Consider the following 25,269-nt stretch of genomic DNA (forward strand, 5'->3'; position numbering starts at 1 on the left):
CATTTTCTAGGATCACTGATGTACTATATTGAATTATTTATGACTTCTGAATGCCTCAAACACCAACCTGAACCTTCACAACAGATGAGTATGAACTGACCAGGGCCCGTCATTGTTTCGGTCATGTAAAGCATTGTGGGAAGCAACAGAGTTGTGTAGGACAGACATGACTACCAACAATAGGCATCAGGAATTACTTGAGCGATATTCATAACATCCCACCTTGCTACTCTCCTTTGTGTGCATAAATAGGCTACATTTAAGCACATCTACAATCAAGTGCAAAAAAAAAGAAAAGCTATTGATTGATTATTATTCAACATTCAGACTAGGAGTGATCTTCCAAAAAGAACCAATAACAAATGTTTGACAGTAATTGATCTGTAATGTTACATGATTGGGTCTCAGGAATAAAGGTATAAGAAGTCCATTAGCATAGCATTTGATACACTTGCATTATAACCTACTGTCTCTGATGGGTTGGACTTTCATCATCCATTTTCAACTAATATTTCAAGAACTTTGGACTTTGGACTGTTCTGTAAGTTGAATACAAAGTACAAAAAAAACAATGTATTATAACATATTTTTTGTTTTTGTGTTTTGATTTTGAAACACTTCCGATTATATGTTTTTTTATAATCAAATTCTGTCTATAACATATATAGTGTAGATACCTGTAGATAGTTACTTCATTTCGACTACTGTTTTGGCTTTTAGTCATGGCCTCCCCTTTTCTAGTGTTGTTCCCCATTTGGCCCCTGAGACTCCCGAGTCATGCAATAATACAACTCTCTAAACCTATTTACTGAACCTCCTTCATATTCTGTTTTTTCGCAAACCCTGTAGAGAGCAGTGGATGGAGGTGAACACACAGCCCTGTGTGTGAAAGATCTGGCCAGAAGTATCTGTACCAATCCCTCCCCGTCTCTACCAACCTGCCCCACTCTGCCACCCCACCACCTTGCACTCTCCCTCAAAACTCAATCTTGCAGGCAGGAAAGGTCTCATCCTGCATGGCCACAGTGCTGTTGGAGCCCAGCACAATAACAGCAAGCTCCCTCTGTCTGTGCAGAGTCTGCTGGTACCACTCCTGCATTGCCCCCGACTCAAAGGTAGGAATCAAGGTGACCTGCAGGGGAGAGAGAGTGGAGAGAGGAGAACAAGATGACAAGTGAGGAGAGACAGAAATGGTAGATGGGCAGAGGTGAGGAGACGAGATCAGAATGACACATGGTAACTGTCTTATTGTCTGGCTGTGTGTGTGTGTCTAACCTCTACAGAGTCTGGCCAGGAGGCCTTGGCATCCAACAAAGCGTCCAGAGTAGGCCTCATAAGCCCCTCCCCCTCTGGATTGTCCCCACTGATGATGTAACATGAAGAGCGAACACGCTTGAAGAACTCCACGTCAACAGTTGAAGAGGCAGGGCCAGAGGGAAGGTAAGCAAGGTCCACATACACGTTGACCACACCCTCAGAACCAGCCTTAGACCCTATCAAAGAACAAAAGAAAACCAAAAAGTGTTGTTTCAACAACGTACAGTTTGTGATCCATGACACAGAAGTTCTTGGAATTGTTGTCAAGTTTTTATTAATTATTTAATTAAAATGGTGCGGTATTCCTTAAAACATTTATCAGGCTCCCCGCATCATATATATTGCTAAGTTATTACTATAGTTATTCGGATAGTTATGACATCAAAACAGCAGCAGTGCAACTATGATCTGCAACAACTCCAACCTGGTTTGCCAGGCGCTATCTTGAGACTCTTGACCCCCTTAATGGCTCCAGCTTGGAATCCAGGTCTGGTTTTGGCGGTCAGACCTCCGCCCACCCCAGGCTTCTGGGGGGCCTCCGACACCTGTCAGAGAAAACAATTTAAACTAACAACAGGCTGGTCACAAGGAAAAAGCTGGACAATATGTCTCCATTCGCTCAAATAAAACATGCGTAACGGGGACTTCAATTCCTATTATGCTGCAACTGAAACAACTGTCTAAGAATGACATTTGAATAATGTGTATCTTTACAATGAGTTATTTGTATTTCTTATACAATTAAATTGACTCAAACTCACTATGGAGAGCTTCTTCCCTCGCATTGCACCACTCTTCACAACCTTCCCATGAACCACAGTGTCAGGAAGGGGTACTGGCATGCAGGATCCAGGCTGGGGGGGCAAAGGGGGGATGTCCTTAAGGGGCACAGGGGAAGGATCTGGAGAGAGAGGGTGATGGAAAGAGTTGGATGGGTCACTACACGACTCATCATCTGAATCCAGAACTCCATCTGCTGTGGTAGAGGGACAATCCTCGGTGCCCAGGGGGGCATTAGCTTCGCTAGCAGACTTGTCCCTGTTGTTGTTGCTGTGGCTACGAGGCACAGATACTTCCTGGGAGCGATTGCCTGCATCTGACGGCTGGGGCTGCTGGGAAGAGTCTGGCGGTTTGAAATGTTTGAACTCGCAGGGTGAGACAAGGCACAAGTCCACGTCATGAGCTGGAGAGTCGAAATGGAGGGTGTTGGGACCTGAGGGACGCCCCATCTCAGAGCCCGGTCCCAGAGGTCTATGAGACTTCTTCAGTGGTAGAGACATCCCCACTCTGAAGTCTGCCTCTACAAAATGGCTGCCATTAGATTGTGTCTGTGAGTTACTGTCCTCCCCCTCTATCTGGCTCACAGTGGTAGGACCATGCTCAAAGGACATGGACAAGGACTCATCCACTTCAGTGGACTGAGGGGAACTGACCTCGGCTGGCAAGGAGTGTGTGGTGGTGGTGGTGATGGTGGTGGCGGTTACAGAGGGAGAGACATCGAGCCCTTCTTTCAGCGAACCCAGAGACAGGAAACTCAGATGTTTCTCTCTGGAATTTGCCGTGGTTTTGGAGTCAGATGCGGGCTGCCCCTCATCCTGCCTGAAGGACTCTGGGGTGGAGGACTTTGCTACCAGACTGCCATTCTCATTGTCCCTACAGCCCCACACATCATCTGGTGACAGACAGTAAGGCGTATGGCCTGCACTGTTGGGTCGTGACTCCGGAGAGGCCAGCTCCACGGTCTCCTCATCAGGATCGGGGCCTGGTAGGCACTGGTCTTCAGGGGTGAGCCGGGGGGGGGGGCTCTCCTGCAGGCCCCCTTCCAGGAGGGTGTACTCTGTAGGGGTCAGATCCTGGATGATGCTGCAGTCACCTTTGGGTGGCTTGGTCAGAGCAGCTGGAAACCCCACAACTTTGGCTGGAGGCTTCTCTGGTTGATCACGGTTTTCAACCCGATCCCCTTCATCCTCTTCTCCCATCTGACGATCTCCATTCGTCTGTCCACCTACTGCACTCACCTCTTCTTTTGTCACACTGCTGTCTGTCTCTTTACCTAAACCTTCATTAATTAACTCTCCGCTTTTCTTCTCTCCTTTATCGAACCCCTTCTTCTTCTCCACCTCTTCTTCCTCTGCTTCTTTTCTGATTCTGAGGGAATCAGCTGTCATGTCTTCAGGAGTGGACATCTTGGAGATTGAATCTCCCTCAATCTCTAGGTTCTGGTCGACCTTCAGGCACTTCCATGGTTGGGTACTTTCTGTCTTAGAGATGGTATTCGACACGTTTGCTTTAGTTTGCTTTAATGAGCCCCCTTGAGTCTTCTTGGTGTCTAAATTAGAATCTGTCTTGATCTCTTTTGATGGTTTAATTGTAATTTTTCCTGTCTTCAGATCATTCTTCATCATTTCTTTTTTTGGCTTGCTTTTAACATCATTCTTTGGTTTTGAAAAGACAACCTCCTTTTTCAGAAGCTCTTTTCTCTTAGGTCCATTCTCCTCTTTCTTCACAACTTTCTCTTCCTTTTTCACATCTCTCCCTCCCACTTTCTTGACACTCTTTTCTGAAAGGCTTGCTTTCTGCTTCACACTTCCTTCTCTTCCTCTGACTTTATCAACATCTTTCTTGAACTCTTCTTTACCCCCATTTCCATTAGTCACTTTATTCTTCTCTTTTATTGTCCCATCCTTCTTGCCTTCCTCTCGATTCCCCCTGTCTTTCCCAGTACCACTGCCAGGCTTCACTGGAACCTCTTTCTCCACAGACCTCCCACTGTCCTGGCTCTCTGTTTGCCTGGCCTCCCTCGCCTCCATCTCCCCCCATCCCTCCAGCTCTCCAGTGGTCATGGTGGGTTTCTGGAGGAAGGCCAGGCCCCTCAGCTTCTCTAGTCCATCTAGGAGCTTTGACTGTGGGGTGACTCCAGGGAACAACACTCTGACAACCTTCTCCTGGGGACAGGATGGGTGCCATACCAGCAGGGCACACACAGATGCCAGAGTCGTGACAGGATGGGTCAGAGGTGCCGAGGAGGACGTGGTGGAGGATGTGGTAGAGGTGGGCATGTCGGGCCGGTTCTGCAGCAGTGTTTGATACTCCTGACTCTGTTTGGCTGGGTTGAGGACGTACAACTCTAGCCGGCCCACCCCCATCTTCTGAAAGAGGGTGAGGGGCTCAATAGAAGCTGCTTGTGGACGGAACAGAGGCTGTGGTGTGATGTCTAACTTCTTGAGCAGCTGCAAAGTTAGGGCCGCCTGGTCTTTGCTACTCAGAACACCATCTACACCTAGGAACAAGATGAGGAACTATTCAAGACCAAAATAAAGGAAGTGTGTATTTAAGTTGTTAAATTTACTAAAAATTCTGAGGTTTGAAAACAAGACAGAGTGTTTTGTATTGTTGATTTGCAGTCGGCTCACCTGGCTGTAGTTCTGTCGGAAGGCTGCTGGGGGCGTTGAAGAACACCACTCCAATTTCTGGAGAGATCAGCCTCTTGGCCAAGTCACCTATAAAAAACAGACGGAAGAGAAAAGGTAATAGAAAAAGAGTAAAAATGTGAAAGGTTAGAGAGACTGTAATCATCATTCCCATCACAGACCAGTGCCGATGATGCCTGTACATGTGATGCAGCTGGTGATTAAGATGTTGGTTACTGCTGTTGACTGCTATGTTAACTTTGTTTGATAAGCCAATTGATAGCCAAAGCTGAATAACCTTGTTATTCACTCAATTTTATTTGAGTGATTTATTTGTCATTCAGACAACGTTTATTTGGGTATTATCCGAGTTGAATGGTGATGACGATTCAATACTGTAGCTTAATAGAGCTCAATGAATACATTGATAATGACTTACTCTCAGCCTGCTAGCTACCAAGTTATAGCAGTCAAGTGCCTTATCATCATCTGCTAGCCACTAACCGCTACGGGTGGGAATCTTTTGGTACATCACAATTCGATTCGATTCTTGGGGTCACGATTCGATTAAAAATCGATTCACGATTTTTCCAAGATGAAAAAAACTAAATATATATATATAGAGATTTTTGTAAGTTGTGAATCGATGTGAATCACTAGAAGACTGAATCTGCTCAACGTCCCAACTCTTCATTTACTGTCAGTTAAAACTTTAAGAAGGGTAGTTAGCTTCGGAAATCATGCAAGTTGGTCTAACTTAAAAAATAGCCTACATAAAACGGCCGTTTGTAATCCCTCAGGGACCCCTTAACAGGCCGTGGCCTGCCTTCTCTATTAAAAAGTTGCACATTTTATATTATTTCAGATATTTTTGGCGCTTCCGAAAAGCTTTACCAGCTTCAATGCAAGTCCTTGGGTCCAGAGCCATACACCTGTACAACAATTTCAACTTCATAAAACGCCCTGTTTGCAAGATAATCGAGCCACAGACACGCACAGAGACAGACACAGATTCCTGGAATTATAGTATGATTAATGTCACCTTTGACATCTGAACCCATCTCCAACTCAGCCAGCTTCCTCTCGAGGAGGGCGTTGATCCCGGGGAGGTTCTCGGTCCCAATGTGAGTCAGCAAAACCGCATCGACTCGGTCCAAGTGTCGGACCAGCTTCCAGAAACAAGCCTGAGGGTCGGACCCTCCATCCACTAGAATGGTGAATCCGTTAACAGCAAAAAAAGCGCAGTCACCTCGACCGGCGGGGAACACATAGCAGCAGGGACGAGAGAGCTTGAGGAAGCCCACAGTACTGGGGGGTTGGAGGCAGTCAAAGGGGGACGGGGGGGACAGGGTACCGGTGAGCAGGGAGGTAAACTCCCCTAGAGCCTCCATGGTGGGAAGCCCTACTGGAGGGTTGATGTGGAGAGACATGGGCCCCTGGAAGGGTTGGCTCTCCAAGAGGGCTTTTTTCCACTGGCCAATGTTAGGACAGCTCAGAGTTAGGACAGCTTTGGAGGTGGAGAGTGATGAAAAAGTGGAGCTGGCTGTATCTATAAACTGAGGGAATGGGAAAACAATTATTTGACCTGTAATGGAAACAGTATTCTTGAAACGCTTGTGAGGTTTGGGACCATTTGTTTTTTTGTGAGTCTCACCTGTTCTGTGAGAATGTGTGTAAGGTGGTGTGGGGAGAACAGTCCGCTGTGTATCAGCAAGTCTCCAGTATCCTCCCAGCTCTGTCCAGCAAGGACTAGCAGTTTATGCCCAGACTGACTCTCCAGGAGCCCACACACCTGTCAAGGGAGATCCTCTCACTGTAAACAACTGTCAAACTATAATAGATGTAGGTTGTATGAAGGAGACAGCTTAGGCCCTGACCTCAGAGTAGAGGATCTCTTGGGATGGGCTAATCAGCACCTGAGTGTCCAACACTCCTGAGCTATACCGCAGGCACTTCTTCCCTGAGGATGGGGAAAGAGGGAGGTGAGAGAAATGCAAAAACAAGCATTTTCAGGGGTTGGTGAACATTTTGACATTATACCAGTGTAGAGAAGAGAGTGTCATGAATATTCTTCTACGTCTTCAATCAATATCAAAATGTAAAAAACAGCACTGGAACTCAGCAAAGTTTGACGCAAATTGTTTATTGGAATTCAGAGTGACAGAGATTCCAACAAACGTCAGAAAGATCCCGGGGATCAGACTGAAGTTTTCTCCGGACATTTCACTTTTATAGTCTTCTCCCCATTGTATGGTAATATGGTACAATACTTGTTGGTTACATATACATTATGCATTCCTACCCAGTGGGTCCCTTGTCTTAAGAGGATTCAAATGTCAGGTACTTTCCTTCATAGACAATTCTCCCAATTTAGGCCCACTCTGACCTTGAATAGCCAGCTGCACTAGGCTCCTGGGCGAAAGGCCACAAATATGTCTCATAAGTTATAGCTGGGCTTCCTGGTTCTTTATGGAAGCGCACACACATATTTTTCTCCCCCACTCAGCCCCTAATTATCCAGATCTTAGGTTAACCCTTGTGTTCTCTTCGGGTCATTCTAACCCATCAGTCATTGTGACCCACCGTCGTATTGCGTCAACTTTACCGCATACGAAAACAAAGTGAAGCATTTTCTTTTAACCGTTGGGCTGTCTCAGACCCCCCACATTGCAAAGGTTAAAAGAAAATTATTTTTATTTGTTTTTGTATTGGGTAAAATTGGGTAAACACAACGATGGTTCGTTATGAACCTTTGGGTCATGTGACCCGAAGGCAGCACGAGGGTTAAAGCGACCAATCATAAGAGGGTCAGTGCGTCCATAGGTACATTTCTGCCCTCAAACTGTCAAAAATAATTAATGACCCAAAGGTTCATAACGAACCATCGTTGTGTTTACCCAATTTTACCCAAAGAATACCCAAGGTAGTCCAGCAAGTAAGTCCTTGTTTGATGATGCCTAAAGCAATGGAAATCAAATCCTCGTAGAGGGTTTAGTCTAAACTACGGTTTAGACTAAACCGTAGTGAGTGGTTTGTGTAGTCTACACTGAAGTAAAGTATCCACTTAAAATATTGGCAAAATATTAAAGAAAACCCTGCCCACCTCATAACTTGCAATCTTTTGCATAGTACGCTTGCCTTATTGAGTTTGTCATAGAAAGCAATGCGCTTTATACGACTATTACATTTTCACGAACCACTCATCAGAGCAATACACAGTATTTCAACTTCAAACTGTGTCGCGTGAGATCAGTTGTTCAAGCGCTTAGTGGAGCTAAGCTTAACGCTGTGTAGCCTATAATGCAGCTCAACGCTATGTAGTATTTAGCCTTTGGCTAAATCTGGTACAATGCATAAAATTTAAACATTTTACATGATTAACATGTAAACAAATTACATGGTCCCTTTTCAAATAAAAAAATCATAATAACAACTAGAAAAGGTACATTTCCTGAAGAAAATGTGTGTGTTTGCTGAAAGCAGTTGAAACTATTTTATTTACATAGCTTGAATAGTGATGAAGGTTTACTAAGGTTTAGAGCTGCAACTAACGATTATTTTAATAATCGATTAATCTGTCGACTCTTTTTTCGATTAATCGATGAATCAGATTTTTTTTTATTTTATCAAAAAAGCATTAATTTCCAACCATGTATTCAAAAACAGAACTGACAGTGCAAATTCACAGTGCAAAACATCTTCAGAATGTGCACAAACAGGCACACAATTTTGAAAAAGTTATTAATATTAGCATGGATTTAATGCTATTTTCCAAGATGACCAATTTATGTGAGTTTTGTTTAAACCTTTATTGAAAATTGAAAGGTTGTGGAAGTAGGCCAGACTTTATTAGAATAATCTGGTGTATATTTAAGATTTTTTGACACAATTTTGAAAAAAGTTAAGATTTGTGAGGATTAAGCTATTTTCAAAGATTAGTGATTTTCTATCATTTTATTTGAAACTTCATTGAAAAAGTAAAGGCTGTGGAAGTATACCAGACATTGTTTAGATACTTTGGTGTATGTTTGAGGTTTTATATTCCAAAAAATATTATAAAAGTCTACATTTAAAAAAAATAGTATGGGTTGTTTTCACCCGGTCCCTAATGCGATGCTGCAAAGTAGCGTATTCCGAATGTGAGACGAATGTCGAATATGAAACTAACTTCACCTCGGTCTATTAACACACTGTTTCGATGTATTTAGTGTGAAATGCTCCCACACCTTGGATGACTTGGGTCGTACTGATTTCTCTGCCTCCGCCATGTGTTTCAGAACAACGTTACTCAACAACGTCTCTCCGATGGCCTTTCCTCTACCTCCGCTCCGCGCTCAACTAAACTTGTTTTTATACTCAAACAAATCTCTGCGACATATTGAGTGGCGTAATAATCGCGCGACACAACAAATCGATAATGAAATTCGCTGCCAACGCTTTTAATAATCGATTTTATCGATTCGTTGTTGCAGCCCTAATAAGGTTTTTAAAAGAGGTATGTGCAGTCAACCGTGTGAGAGTATGTTGTGGAAGTATGTAGGTGAGAAAGTGTTGAAAGTATTTATTGACATCACAAGAGAAAAATATTGCTTTATGCATTGCGATATTTTCTTACTGTTGAAAAAGGAGAAAAAAGTATCTTATTTACTTTAATACATTTTAAAGCCCAAAAGTATTAAAGATTGAAAGATTGAGAAACAGAAAAAAGTTTGAACATTGGAACTGTGTTTCTAGCTCACTAGTTGAAATGAGCAAATATAGTGATGCAAAGAGTATATTGCATAACAGTTATCAATGTCATAGCAGACAAATGTATGTCAGCAATAATGTTGGAAAGGTGTTTAAACAGTGTGAAAGTATGAAGGTGAAACGTTAAAGGAGCGTTAAACCATAGCGTTGTCCAATCAGATTGGTTCCTTGTTTCTTGTAACGTAGCAACCATTGGTCATTGTTAATATTTCTAGGTTTCACAGTTTCAAGATAGAGGAGAGGAGAAACTAATCATGTGTCGCTGCACACCCAGTCCTGTTCAGAACAAAGTTACGTCATGTGACGAGACTGAATTGAAAGATTACATTAAGTGGGTCGTTGACTGTTTTTTTTTGGTATTTCACACTGTTCCTTAAGGTCTTCGAATAGGGTATGTAACATTGGTTGGGCTGAAAATGGCCCGGGTGCTGAAAAAAACAAGAGGTTTTCTCCTTTTATGGTATTCTCATGAATATATAGATGAGCTGCACGCTGATTGGTTGGTTTACAACGAGTGAAGCTGCGGCGCAAAGACGCAACACGGCCAACAGCACTCACTGAAACATCGAAGGTGGAGACTTGAAGGATAAAAACGTACAAATAAATCAAGACGAACATTTTGACACCGACGTTGTCTATGTAGTGCAAATATTATAAAAAGTTTTTTTAGGGGTGGGAAAATAATAAATAACTAGAGAGGGTACAATTTCTGGGGAAATTGTAGGGTGTGCTTGCTTGCAGATGGGTCCATTTATTAACTGCTATTTTTACAACTGATATTTCTGTATATCTTATATAAAAATGCCTACTTATTATTTATGAAGATCGCATAGATTTAAAAGAATAGCCTACATTTGTTGCTGCTCATGTACAATTGAAAATACAAAAAATGAAGTGTAGCATGTCCCTGTACTTACTGTAAGTCGCTCTGGATACGGGCGTCTGCTAAAATGACTAAATGTACTGTAAATGTAGAATGAACTTAACCTATAAAACGTCACCTTAAGTTTTTCCCTTCCACAGTAGTGATATTTTCAAGCATTTAGCCCACTCATATTGTATTCATTCATTAAGAACCACCTTTGAAACAAGCTTTTCTAAGCAACAACGTTCTCACCGGCAGTATTATTAGCTAGATGGAATCGCGATTGAAACAGTACCATCTGCTAACTGAAAATATGCCCCCAAAAAACGTAAATAAGCTTGACATCTATTTAGGCGGAAATGGCTAATTCAAAAGAAGTTTGCTGGAAGGGATCATTGTCAGTAACAATGCCAAATAGAACCATTTGATCTTACTTAGACTACAGCCCTGCACGGTGGAGAAGCTGACCTAGCTGCTGTTGCTAGCCAAACTTAAGGGGATTGTTTGACTGCGCCGGAAATGAACATCAAGTTTAGGCTGTGGCATTGAAGACAGCGACGCACCACACAAGCTTGAGTTTAAATACATTATTTAATGTGACATTACTTACTGTACATACAAGTCTTGATTTGCTTAAATGTAACCTACATGTGCTGCTAGTACACCACGGCACGATACTCGCTGTGTAACAGCACATCCATGCACGTTGTATCCATGCGTCGTTGCTAACGTGTGCTGACGTTATGACGTAGGCTAGCACTGAGTACCCTTTGTTGACAAAAGGCACTTTTTGCCACAAAAACATAATTTCAACTTAAACCATGCAACGGAATGTAAATAAAAATACAAGCAACTCAATCGCTAGCAAGACAAAACTTTTGACATCAACTTTGTCTATGTAGTCCAAATATTGACAGATCCTTAGGGCTGGGAAAATAAATAATAATAATAATAAATATAGCTGCAAGCAGCAATGACAGATTCCTCCTAACATTGCGAACCATTGAAAAATTTATTTTCTTCACAAATTGTCACAGTATAGAAAAATCCATGCTGTAGACTTACCAATGGGATACCAAATCTGAAATGCAATACCATCAAGATCCACAAGGGCTTTTATTTCAAGCCAAGGAGTGAAGGGAGGGGGCTTGGTGAGCCTACCCATTCCAGAAAGCCTTGTATCTTTGTGTATCAGGGCGTGGCCTGTAGCGCCTCCTATGGGTAATGGTGGGTCATTTGTGGTGTGGTAGTTACTCATGGCCTATACTATCAATGTTTCAGAATTTTGAGAACTTTTTCTAAAATGCATTACCATCAAGATCCATAAGGGCCTTCACTTCAAGCCAAGGAATGAGTGGGGGCTTGGTCAGCCCACAATTGCTTGAAATGTTGTGTATGCGTCTCGCCAAGCTTGCGCGTGTGTCAAGGGAAAGTGTGTGAGAATGTGGAGGAGCAGAGGGACATTACATTGGAAATTTCCTTAGCATTAGCCAAGCATGCATGTTTCAAATATTCACCAAAAATCTACTTTTCATCTCACAGTCAACTTTTTCTCATATTTGTGTACTAAACATTCTCAAGAGTCTTCATATGAACTTGTGATTGAATCAGAGTATCAGTTTTTGACTGGCGGATGTGTAAAGCATTATTTTAGCGATACATTTTATTAGCTTTATATCAATCATTTTTGGAGATATGAAGTTGCCTTTGCACATGGTAACATGTTGTAGTGTCTTCCACCGATATACCAAGTTTAGTGTTGATATCTCAAAGATTTGACGAGATTTAACCCAAATTCCTGTTTGGTTGCTTTGTTGCCAATTTTGATTGGCTGTACCGGACAAAGGTTTTGAAAATGCAATATAAAAGTAATACCTGAGTGAGGGTTGCTCTGACGATTATGTGTGCCAATTCTGGGGAAGATTGGAAAAAAATTGTAGGAGGAGTAGGCTTTCAAAGGTTTTTGATAAAACCGCACATGGCGGAAAATCTAAAATGGCAGTGTGTTGAACTTGTCTTGATCCAGGGAATCCAATGGTGCCTCATTTTTGAACATCAGTCATATGGTTCAAAAGTTGCATGTGTAAACACAAGTCCAACTTTGACCCATTGGTGGCGCTAGAGTGGTCTAATGCGAGACATGGAACTTGGTGTGAATAAAGAAGGGACTGTCCTTAATTAGTGTGCCAAATTTCACAAAAAGTTACCGTACGGTTCTAGGGGCTGCCATTGACTCCCATAGTACTAGAATAATAATAAAACCTACAATAACAATAGGTTTCCTCCTCACGGAGGAATCCTAATAATAATATATATGTGAGAGAACAATGGTTGTGCTCGCCGAAGGCGTGAGCACACCCAATTATAAAGAATAAATATATATGAGAGAGAACAATGGTTGTGCTCGCCGAAGGCTTGAGCACACCCAATAATGCATGGTGCAGGTTTGCCGATGTTGTTGTTGTACCTGGTGTGTTTTGTATACTTTTAAATTCAATCTCATCACATTAAGTGAGTTTGTTCTGTGCTACTGCTACAACTAGCTCGCTAGCCCAGCCGACACGCGACTGGTTGAGTGACCGGTGGCGTAACATGTACTGTAATTTTTCACTTCACGAAAAAGAGTCAGAACCATTATATGGTATATAAAGTCATGCTACATAGCCAGCGTATCGGATTTATTGCATTGTTATATATTCTATATCGATATTGTGAGACTACATTGCACCTAGTGGCGTTCGCGTCAGGTGTTGGGCCGAAATTTCACTCCCCTCCAGAATTCCGCGCGCACTGCCTTCCTAGGTTATTGCTATGTGTAGATTGTAAGCCTAGGTTCCCTCGTCTTAGGCTTTGAGGAAACTGTCAGTAGGCTATTTTATTCATGTTTCATTAAAATATAAGTGATGTTGCACTGCACTTAAGAGGATTGGCGGAACCAGACTTTTATATTTGGGGTGGCCAGAGGTACTTCAGGGGGTCCACAGACCAAAACTGAAAATGTGTGTGTAACCTTAGCCTGGCATCTAAGCAGTGTAAATTATTCATATGATTGCTGATGAGAAATAGAAATTCAAATTCACTTAAGCCTGAGTTCTTCAGTGTGGCTGAGTATGGTCCACTAGTGTTACTTTAATCAAATTCTACATTTACTATGCAGTGGCGTTTTTATATGTAAAAAATTGGTGGGGCAAGAACCATTTCAAAATATAGGATACATACCAGTAAAGCTACAAAACTCCCTCTTGCTACTGATGTGTTTATTTAACACATCAACAAACAGCATGGCTCCACAAAACACTTTTAACAACAGAGCGGCTTGCTTCTACCAGGTGTTGTAGTACACAAACTGGAGAGAGAGAGACCTTCTTGTGTAATTGCTCTCCTTCTCTATCACACACACATGTAAAATTACCACTGTCATATATACAAACCTAAATTAGAAATGCAACCAAGCTCAGAACCAATGTGCCTACAGAGCCATACGCGAACAGCAATGTGCTCAACACCACTTAAGGCCACAATGAAGCAGAAAGACAACTTTTTAGGGATACAGATCCATTATATGACAACAACCTTAATAGATAAGTATGGACACACTGACACTTGTCATTATCTATATCGATTGATCCAGCTCAGAAATATGACCAATGCACGGACCAGCACCACAAAGGAAGGATGATAAAACATGCTTTCACTCACCAAGGCTGAGAGCTCACTTGAAGAGAAAGGTGCCTTCTTTTGTATGCTAACCGTTAGCCACTTTTTTTCAAAAACCACTCCACGTTAAACCTGCGGTTACTTTTACCAGCAGTTTGAGCGATGACAATATTGTGGCTAATGGGCACCACCAAGTCGCTTTACTTCAACTTTCTCCTCCAAATTAAGGGTTTAGAGGGTATATATAAGGGTATATAACATTTACATTTAGTCATTTAGCAGACGCTCTTATCCAGAGCGACTTACAGTAAGTACAGGGACATTCCCCCGAGGCAAGTAGGGTGAAGTGCCTTGCCTAAGGACACAACGTCAGTTGGCTTGACCGGGAATCGAACTGGCAACCTTCGGATTACTAGCCCGATTCCCTCACCGCTCAGCCACCTGACACCCCATATAACCGCTGCGTTTGTGAAGCTAACAAGCTAGCTAAGACAATCTACCCTCCTCGCTCTTCTTGCCGACTAATGTTGGCGCTAGACAGACAGCCAATCAGGTCTGAAATACAAAATGACGCTGTGGTGGGGGCTACCGGTTGCCTGCCCCACTTGGCATCAAATTTGTGTGATCCACATTACATTACATTACATTCTGAGCATGCGTATTAATACTTTCCCACGTCCAATGTACATTGCATTGTGAGAGAGGGGCTAGCCACACCAGAGCCCAACCTTCACGATTAGCCTATGGCCGACTACTGCGAACTCGAATCGGCAGAACGCAGTCTGAAGCAGCAAGCCAGGGACCAATGAACATGAAATAAAATAATGGGTGGGGCAGGTGGGGCACTGCCCCACCCATTAATGACCAGTCGCCACTGTTACTATGAATATACTGTGTCTCTACATCTGAATTGCAACTCATTTCTTTCTGACACACGCTGTACTGTACTCACAAACTGGAGAGACTTTGGTCACTCTGTTTTCAGGAATATATAATCTGGGTCTAACTAGTTTAGAAGTTAGATCCTTTGATGAATCTTTTACATTAAAACATAACTATTAGTGTATAGCTTACTCCTCATACAAAAAATGCCACAGCCATCAAAAAAAGAACACTCGATTAGACGATTGTTCCTTTCAGGTCATTACAATAGATTTCAAATGGCTAAATGATACTGTTGTTGTTTAAAAAAAGTGTGCTATATAAATGAAAATGAAAAAAACTAAATTGATTCAACAACACCACAGTACGACAACTGCGCTGTTAGCTACTAAGGTAGTGCTAAGTGCCAAACAAAAACAGAGACATGAATTTGTTATGGAATCAAATTGCCAATATGCATATTTTTCTATAGCTCTGCAGCCCAGCAACTCAACTTTCATAACACTTTGTTCAGGAACTCAACCCCAATGCTAAACCTTAAAACGATAACTGTAATATGATGCTCTTGTCTTCCGCTGGCGCTGTATCAGATGCTGGCGTAGTGATTTATGACTGACTGGTAAACTTTGGAAATATCCTCGATTGAAAAAATGCGCTGCCAGATGTCAAAAGAAACGCTTTTTTTAACAAGATAAATTAAATGTCAATCAGCCTCCAATTGCCAGGGATAGCGAATTACATTTTGGGGTGGAACCTGGGGTGGCCAGTCAGATATCAAGGGGGTCCAGTGCCACCCCGGCCACCCCTCTGGCTCTACGACTGCTTGAGAGCCTATACGATTTGTATGTCGTGTTACATGTAAAATCTGAATGATTGTCTCACGAAAATAGACGTAATGTTGAGCTGCACTTGAGAAACGATGTTGATGTTTTGCTACACTGTCCTATTATCCGAATGAGGGTAATATGTGAATTATGTTGTAGTTGCGACTGCTGTTATGTCATTGTCTGCTTAAAAGCGAGCATCCTTCTTTGTATTCATTGCTATTATAGGATACTTACTAAATGCACTATATGCATTGTAATAGAATCGTCTGTTAAATGAGTATAGCTACATTATTTTACACATTTATATAAAAAGGCCCCTGTTCACAGCCAGAGGTCCCTCCTACCAGAATTCAACTTCTATTTCCCTCTCAGTAAACTACTTGCCACACAACAGTTTTGTGTTTACAATCATATCCATTTTATAGATCCTGCTTCTCACAGCCTTGTTAGTATCTTCTCACTTGCAATGTACAGTGCTTGGTTCTAGTACCTGATAAGCCGAGACTGGACTTTCCCTTTGTGAATGGCTAGTGAAAAACATCTAATATATGATGACTTTTGATTGGTTCCATCAAATTTATTTTAAACAAAAAACTATAATAATATATTTAAGGTAGAAAAAAAAGAAAGAAATAGAGTGATAATTTAAATAAGAGTTTTAACAAGTTTGAGGCTTGATCATGAAAACAGGTCAGGGCCGTTTACGGCAGGCAGCACAGACATATTCCTCTGTCAGTTGGATTTGAGCACAACACTGATGGAACCATCTGAGGCAGCTGTCGCAGCCAACCTGAGATTTTGGATAAACATTAAGATGAATTTGTGGAATGATAATGAATGACGAAACATTAGGAATGGCAAAAACTGGCACTACTCCCTACAAAATCTACTCCCCTTCTAACTTTTACATTAATGCAACTAAACTCCTCAAAAAAAGTTCGGAAACGTTATTTCGGTCGATTATTCCTCCCCTTCAATAATACCAATTGGTATTACATTTTATATTGTTGGAAAGCCTGATTAGTCACCTTTACAAAGAGGTACAACTTGTAAGGATCATGCATTCATGGAATGAGAAACACAGCTAACCGTGTGGGTAGCAGCCCAAAAGAATGTGCCAAAATCCCCTGCAATATTTTCCTGTTGGTATTCACTCTCGTTTTGAGTTGCTTGGTGGATTGGATGACTGCACTCTCCCACAGTAATACAGTTGTAAAGGTGACTAATCAGGCTTTCCAACGATATAAAATACAATACCAATTGGTATTATTAAAGGGTAGGAATAATCGACCGAAATAACGTTTCCAACTTTTATTGAGGAGTTTAGTATCAAAAGCTTTTTATGGCTAACTTTACAAGGCATGAGGAGCCACCAATTTAATTTAGGGGTGTGTCAGATCTTATAGTCCCAAGATATGAGGGGGGGGGGGGGATGTTTTCGGCAAACGAGCCGAACTACTAGAAAGTGCATTTCCTGCTGAAAATGCGATGAAAAATATAAATATAATATAATAAAAAATACAGAAATGAGAAAATACCCGTAAGCTGAAAGCTGAAATGAATTTCAGAAATGTGTGAGTCACACAAAAGAGGGAGTGTGGAAGCTGAACTGCATCATCTAAAAAAGCTAAGAGCTGAAATAGGCTACAATGCGGGAGAAGCTTAAAGCAGAACTGTTAAACTGTAAAAGTATTAGAAGAAGTAGTCATAACAAGAATATTAGTTTTAGTAGCTGAAATTATAGTTGGGATAGTAATAGCAGTAGCAGATACAGTAGTATCAGTGGTGTAGTAAAATAAAACAGTTCCATTAGCAATAGTAGTAAAAGAGATATTAGCAGCATCTGCAGAATTAGTAGTTGTAGTAGTGGCATAAGATATAGCAGCAGGTGCAGTTATAGTAGCAGCACTTGTAGTATCAGTAGTGGTTGTAGTTGTGTAGTGGTGCTCTTAGTCTTTTAATGAGACCAGTTGACTGAATAGCGAGTTGACTGAGTGGTGCGTGTCTGTGTGGTTGCCACGGTGATGGCGCAGCTGTGATCGTTAATGAGCTGATCAAAGGGCAGAGAGAATAACAGACATTTACCTAGAATCCACACCTCAAGCAAGTTAACTGCATGATGTTATTCGTGAAGAACGGTCCACCCTTCGGGCAGCTGAGAGGAGATGGCGCAAGTCCAAAGGCGGTCTGGACCTTGATAAGTATCACTCCCTCCTCAAATCCTTCTCTTCTCACATAACTGGTGCTAAAACCCTCTACTTCATGAACAAAATTAACTCTGCTTCAAACCCCCACAAACTTTTCTCTACCTTCTCCACCCTTCTTAACCCACCTCCCCCACCCCCTCCCTCCACCCTGACAGCAGACGACTTCTCCTCCTTCTTTGAGAAAAAAGTCGCCGACATTAGCAGTCGGTTCCCTAAACCCACCTTTCCTACCCTCTCACCCTCCATGACTGACCCAACTAAATGTCGAAACTCTTTTTCTCCCCTGTCTGAGGCAGAGATCTCTGACCTCATTCTCTCTCATCGCCCCACCTCCTGTCCCCTTGATCCTATACCATCCCCTCTCTTTCAAACCATCTCCCCCTCCATCATAACTTTTCTTCTCCATGTCCTAAACTCCTCTCTCACCTCTGGCACCTTCCCCTCTGCCTTCAAACAGGCTAGAGTTACCCCTCTACTCAAAAAACCCTCCCTTAACCCTGCCGTTCTCCAGAACTACAGACCGGTATCACTGTTACCCTTCCTTTCAAAAACAATTGAACGTGCTGTATCTAACCAACTGTCTAACTTTCTCTCTCAGAACAACCTGCTTGACCCCAACCAATCGGGCTTCAAGACTGGCCACTCCACAGAGACTGCCCTCCTTTCAGTCACCACTGCCCTCCAGTCTGCCAGAGCGGCTTCCAGGTCATCCGTTATCATTCTGCTGGACCTTTCTGCAGCGTTTGATACGGTTAACCACCAGATCCTGCTCGCCAGACTTTCTGAGATGGGCATCACTGGCACTGCACTCCAGTGGATCTCATCCTACCTGTCGGGAAGATCCTACCAGGTTTCCTGGGGAGGCAAACTGTCAGGCCCTCGCCAGCTCTCCACTGGTGTCCCACAGGGCTCCGTCCTTGGACCCCTCCTCTTCTCTCTGTACACCACCTCACTTGGACCAATCATCACCTCCCATGGCTTCTCCTACCACTGCTACGCTGACGACACGCAGCTGTACCTGTCGTTCCCCCCGACCGATCCAGGGATCTCAGCTAGGATTGAGGCCTGCCTCACAGACATCTCCGCCTGGATGACCGAGCACCACCTCCAGCTGAACCTCGCCAAAACAGAACTTCTCATCATCCCGGCTAAACCCTCCATCTCCCACGATCTCTCAATCACCCTGGGATCTGCGACGGTGACCCCTTCATCCTCTGCCAGGAACCTTGGGGTTACCATGGACGACGAGCTCTCCCTCACGGCCCACATTGCTGCGGTCTCCCGGTCGTGTAGATTCACCCTCTACAACATCCGGAAGATCAGGAGATACCTGTCTGAGCACTCCACCCAGCTGCTAGTCCAAGCACTCGTCCTCTCCAAGTTGGACTATTGCAACTCGCTGCTCGCTTGTCTCCCAGCATGTGCAACCCGCCCCTTTCAGAGGATTCAGAACGCGGCGGCCCGCCTGGTCTACAATTTACCCAGACGCTCCCATGTTACCCCGCTCCTCATCTCTCTCCACTGGCTACCTATCATGGCCCGTATCAGATTCAAGACCCTGGTATTGACCTTCCGAGCAGTGAACAGGACTGCACCCGTCTACATCAAGTCTCTCCTGCAGCCTTACACCCCCACCCATCACCTACGGTCTTCTTCAGACAACCGCCTGGTGGTCCCACCGCTCAAGACCGCCCGGTCCCAACACAAGCTCTTCTCCTGTCTGGCCCCCCAGTGGTGGAATCAACTCCCCACCTCCATCAGAGACACTGACTGTCTCTCCACCTTCAAGAAAAGGCTCAAGACGCACTTGTTCCGGGAGTACAACGGTCCTTAGGAACGGTTCGCTTGACCCGATGTTAGTTTCCTCAAGGATCACAATGACTCTTGCTTAGAGACTTGTTGCTCTTGTGGTTAGTGGTAACTGACTGAAATTTTTGTACTCGCTGTGATATATTGTTTTTATTATTGTTGCTTGCTTTTTTCCACAGGTACACTTGCACTTATAGCGGTTCATGTTGTTTAATTGTAACTTGTTTAACTACATGCTCTTATGGTTCTTCCCTTTGGCACTTATTTTGGTTGGTCACAATGTGTGCTTCATGTTTTGGCTACTCGCAATGTTTTGTGGCTATCTTGTTGTTATGATCAGTGACCTATGCACTTTGTAAAGCTCTCTCTTGGAAGTCGCTTTGGATAAAAGCGTCTGCTAAATGAATAAATGTAAATGTAACCTAGACACAAAACTATACGTCCAATCCAATATCCTAAAATATTTTCAGAGACCCAAGATTCTTCCAAAACCAAAGATATCTTTTATATGTCTGTGCGGTCAGAAATACGACTCTACCGGCAGTTTCAAAAACTTGTACCTTCTGCTTTCTCTGAGAAATGTGTCACCCGATTTGCATTGGTCTCTATGGGGCGAGAGTTGGACTTTGGTCTCGCTCTCTTGCGGCTCTGAACAAATGTGTAAGTCTGTTGGATTCCACAGACAACTGTCTATGACCAGCACAAAGTGTCCTATCTTTTGAACCAAAAATGAAGCATGAAGAGTGAAAATTGTAACCAATTTAACCAGATTCCAAAGCTCCTCTCCACTGTAGCGTTTCAGTCAGCACTCTAGGCTCTCACATACACACCCATGTACATTTAAATTTTGTCATTTAGCAGACGCTCTTATCCAGAGCGACTTACAGTAAGTACAGGGACATTCTCCCCGAGGCAAGTAGGGTGAAGTGCCTTGCCTCAGATGGGTTTTTTTGCGCACGCCCGGGAATCGAACTGGCAACCTTCTGATTACTAGCCCGCTTCCCTAACCGCTCAGCCACCTGACTCTGTTGTAAATCTCAGAAATGGTCTAAAACACTCATGAAACATAATCAGTGAAATTGAAAAAAGTTGAATAGATATCAAAAAGCTGATTTTTCCTTTAATAGTTTAGGGTTTGGTCAACATTTTTAGTTTAAATGGTGGCTGTAGCTGAAAGATTGAGGAAGAAGAAGGATTTGAAAGTTGAAGAAGTATTTGAAAGTTTAAGAAGTTTAAGAGGATTTGGAAAAAAACTCAATTGGAAAACCATGTAAAAATATATGAAAATTGATTTATATTAATTCAAGCATAAGAGGCAGAAAGTTGAAAAGTCACAGCAGTCATAGCCTGAAACTGCAGATTTTTTTTAAAAGCTGAACGGTTTTAATAGCTGAAGATTTGAAGGAGCTGAAAGGTGCCACGGAAGAAATAGAATAATAATATTAAAAAGTTGAATAAAGATTCGAAGCAGCATTCCAACAATAAGTATGCAGAATCACAGTAGTGTCTTTGCTTTCAGCAAACACTAATAATAATAATAATAATAATAATAATAGTGTCAGCTTAACATGGCTGAAAGGGATCAATTGCCAAATAGCATCAAACGCAGCACCACGCATCTTCGGGTTCTGAAACTGACACCTACAACTTCAAACACTGCCATCGTTAAAACAATCGCTGCCCTGAAATCCCACTATGAAACATGCACAGACAGACAAACATGATTATAATGTAGACAGAGAAACCAACATCAACCGACATGTCACCATCATCTTACTCCCCGACTGCATCACAGCACTGTTTCCTATCTATAATTCTCGGAATCTCTGTGTGTGTGTGTGTGTCACCGACTGCATCACAGGCCTTTGCTCAATAAACTGAAATACAAAAAGGTAAATTTTTATACCACTATTTACTTTTTCTTTGCTAAGGGGGAGCCCGTCATTTTGGAGCCCTCTGTACATACTTAGGAAAAGTTAATATGGCCATTAACAGTCGGCCACTTCGCACACACACAAAAACTCTCAATTTAAATTTTTTCTTCCTCTGAGGAACCTAGATAAGCCGACATAGCAGGTTACTATAGCACCTGGTATTTCAAAAATAAATATGGTTTATGGCTTGTAACAGACAAACACACCTGCACATTTACCATTACACACGCCCACACACACACCTGCTATACAACTAACATGCACAACACTGTGAGCTCACCTGTACCCTTGTGTATCTGATGGGTGTGGTGAGAGAGGAAGTCTCTGAGGTGCCGATTCAAGTTGCAGGAGGTCAGGTCCACATCCCATGAACGTACACCTGGACAGACGCATGACACAGTCAAGAACACACACACACAGTCATGAGACAGAAAGAGACAGAGACTGAATTGTACACAGGCCTGCACCCACAGAAGCAGGCCATTCGTCTAAGAGCTCCTACAATAGACAGTCCACAGAACACACTCCCCTAGGCACATGAAGACCTCACAACGCATGTATTACAGGCAATGTCTCCAGGAGCAGGATATATCACTGGACAAAGGCCACTGTGAAAAATCTGACCAAAGGCCAGCACAAAAATTGAGATATAGGGTAGGGATATTGTATAGCTGTTTGTTATGCATCATATCGGCTTAAACGGAAACGACGAGAAGAAAGAGGAAACAATCTGCACACGACGAAACACTGCCTCTTGACGCAGCATTGTAACTTGCAAATTGTAGGCTATGCAGTTGTACCGCCACGGGCACTGATTTCAAATCAATTGATTTTTTATCCAGGGTAACGTCGGCTGTGAATTCAGGAACAGCGGTATCTGAAAAAAAAGTCTCTGCACCCAAATAATGCCGCCCCTCGTCAGTTGCCATACCTCTTTCGATCTCCTGGGCGATGTGTTCCGCCTGGTTTGCGTGCTTGATCTGTCCGATGATGATGAGGACGGAGTATTTATGATCGGAGAAGTCGGGGTTTCTCGCCGCAGCAAGTCTAGGCTCCTCCTGTACTCTCCCTTTCACTACCCAACTGGACGCCATATTGGACAGTAATTCAGGGATATGATGTCATTGGTAAACCTTTCAGCGCTAGGAGCGCTAGTCTCTCTCCTCGTCCATGTGCAAGAGGCGGGCCATTGTCCCAGACATTCCAGTGGAATGCAATGAAACTCGCTGAAGAATTGAGAGCATTTGATCAATCTGGTCACTTATATTTTGATGCACGTCCCTTAATGTTAATTATTGCATGTTATCATATTATTAAGCACAGACGCTGCAGTGCATCAGGTTCGTTCTCTTTTCTTTTTTCTAACAGTTTGTACGCTTATCTCTTCCTTTGCACAAATTCAACATATTGAATAAAAATAGGTATAAGCTATCGCAGTTTTTATAAAGTCATACTTTATTAATCCCATTGAATTTGTTTTGGTCAATTCTGTCAAAAATGAAAATATAGCAGAGTATAAGGGAACACAATATTAATACAATAATTTCCACCATAAACTGTTTACTCAATTTGTGTGAAGGCTAGTTACATTTCTGTTATTCAATCTTTCACAAACACTTGAGGACGTAGAAGTTGCAAGACGTTCCTCGAGGACAGCCGCAGAGCGTTCCAACTCTTGCGCCTTTGCGCACGGCGCACTGTTCGCCCGCGTCACACTGAAAACAAACAACAAAGCATGCCTATCAGTAATTGTAGGCCTACAGCTCTGACAATGACTTAGAAAAAATAATAGACAATACAAACTTTGTTGATTTTTCACTATACATTTTCAAAGTTATTGTGGTACAGAATGATTAGGCACATATTTGTTCTTTTGGCCTATAGGCTAAATTAGTCTCTTACCGAAGGAAGCCATCCTAGTTTTTTCTCCGATGATGGCATTTGTTTGTTTTTCAGTTTTTCCAGGACTTCTTGCAAAGCTTCAATCTACAAGGGAACCATTCAAAGCATGCGTTTACCGATGTTTGTTTGCTATCCATCAATGTGGATTGAGTTCTATTCAGCCGCTATTGGGGCCCTTCGGTTAGGAATCATTCTAAACACACACAGTAAGACAAAGACCCATTTGAACTGTTCCTACCAGATCCTTTTCTTCTTGAGTCTTTGGCGGGAACTCCAAAGAACGGGTCTCAAACGATTCCTCCCCGTATGCAAGGCATAAATAGACACAACAGGTGGCGGCGAGAAAAAACGTGCTGACGCTGGCCATGGTGCTGAAGACGGCCTGAACAAGTCTGCGGAGGACTGTGGGTTTCGACGGGGGCTCAACAAGGTCTGTATGGGTTTGGTGGGCTCAGTGGATCAGAGAGTAAACGGGGCCCACACTTTATAGCTGTTTTTGACATCAGCCATCTACTACAATATTGATGACAAATTCCACATGATGTCAGGACTGACACAAGGTTGACCTACAATTTCCTGGGAAGGTCGTGAGTCTTGATAATGTAATGTAACACCCGAATCTCATTTAACGGTCAAGTGATGGCTGTACAGCATAAGAAACATACATTTATATGAATTGGGGGGAGGGGGGACGGTTCTTCCACCCCAATAACCTAAGATCACATCTGACCTTCACATCAATCTGTAATCAAGATCCAATTTCCTGCTGTGTGCATAACCTCTCTGGACCACACTGTGTGTGCATATGTGTGGTGTCTCGCACAGAACCTCAATTTGGCCTTGGGGAATGTCTTGTACACAATGAATAAGGCCACACAATGTCTCAACAGACAAATGGATCTACAAGGCTCCATCCGATTTATCTTTTTCTATTCCACAGAATCAGAATCAGAATTCGGTTTATTCGCCATGTATGTTATACAAACACGGAATTTACTGTGGCAGGGAGGTGCAAAACACTAAACATATACAGATCTTAAATTAAGTAAAAGTACAAAAGTTTAACTATTTCTAAGAACTAAAACAATCTAAGAATACAACAATTTAAATATAAAATAAAATATGTATAAAAATAAGAACTAGAGAGGGTACAATTTCTGGGGAAATTGTAGGGTGTGCTTGCTTGCGTCGGTTGCACAGGGGTCCGTTTTTGAATGACATTTTTACAACTGATATTTCTGTATATTTTATATAAAAATGAATACTTATTATTTATAAAGATTACATAGATTTAAAAGCATTTTTTTTGCTGCTCATTTACAACTGAAAATACGAGTGAAGTGTAGAATGAAATAGATGTCTTCTCATTTCCCCTGCAAGAGGCAGCCTCATCGTTGAATCAAAACGAATACATTTGGCAGACCGGTGTAAAAATGGACCTAATCTCTATGACTTAAACGTCATCTTAAGTTTTTCCCTTCTCATGATATTTTCAGGCATTTAGCCTACTCATTGCATTCATTCATTAATAAAGAACCCCCTTTGAAGATTATTCTACGACGTTACCCGGTAGTAGAAGATGGAATCGCGATTAAAACTGTACCATCTGCTAACTGAAAATATGCCCCCCAAAACGTAAATAAGCTTGACATTTATTTAGTGGAAAATCACTCATTCATAAAAAGCTCACTGGTAGCGATCATTGTCAGT

General features: G+C 42.5%; 2 protein-coding genes across 2 annotated transcripts; both read right to left on the reverse strand.

The window, feature by feature from the left end:
- map1sb (microtubule-associated protein 1Sb) lies at nucleotides 1–22,751 on the reverse strand. The gene is made up of 10 exons (XM_067242527.1): nucleotides 22,589–22,751; nucleotides 21,938–22,036; nucleotides 6,605–6,687; nucleotides 6,382–6,519; nucleotides 5,770–6,283; nucleotides 4,731–4,817; nucleotides 2,079–4,597; nucleotides 1,742–1,862; nucleotides 1,276–1,493; nucleotides 1–1,132 (listed from the first exon to the last, which is right to left on the reverse strand). Exons 1-10 carry the CDS (start codon nucleotides 22,749–22,751, stop codon nucleotides 977–979), a joined length of 4,098 nt encoding a protein of 1,365 aa, XP_067098628.1. The 3' UTR covers nucleotides 1–976.
- Nucleotides 22,752–23,264: 513 nt separating this feature from the next.
- LOC136949449 (cocaine- and amphetamine-regulated transcript protein-like) lies at nucleotides 23,265–23,926 on the reverse strand. Its single transcript, XM_067243742.1, has 3 exons — nucleotides 23,798–23,926; nucleotides 23,560–23,643; nucleotides 23,265–23,372 (listed from the first exon to the last, which is right to left on the reverse strand). The coding sequence occupies exons 1-3, from the start codon at nucleotides 23,924–23,926 to the stop codon at nucleotides 23,265–23,267; spliced, it is 321 nt and encodes a 106-aa protein (XP_067099843.1).
- Between the last annotated feature and the right edge of the window lie 1,343 nt (nucleotides 23,927–25,269).

Source organism: Osmerus mordax, chromosome 9 (assembly GCF_038355195.1).
Source record: "Osmerus mordax isolate fOsmMor3 chromosome 9, fOsmMor3.pri, whole genome shotgun sequence".
In the NCBI taxonomy this organism is placed as follows: domain Eukaryota; kingdom Metazoa; phylum Chordata; class Actinopteri; order Osmeriformes; family Osmeridae; genus Osmerus; species Osmerus mordax.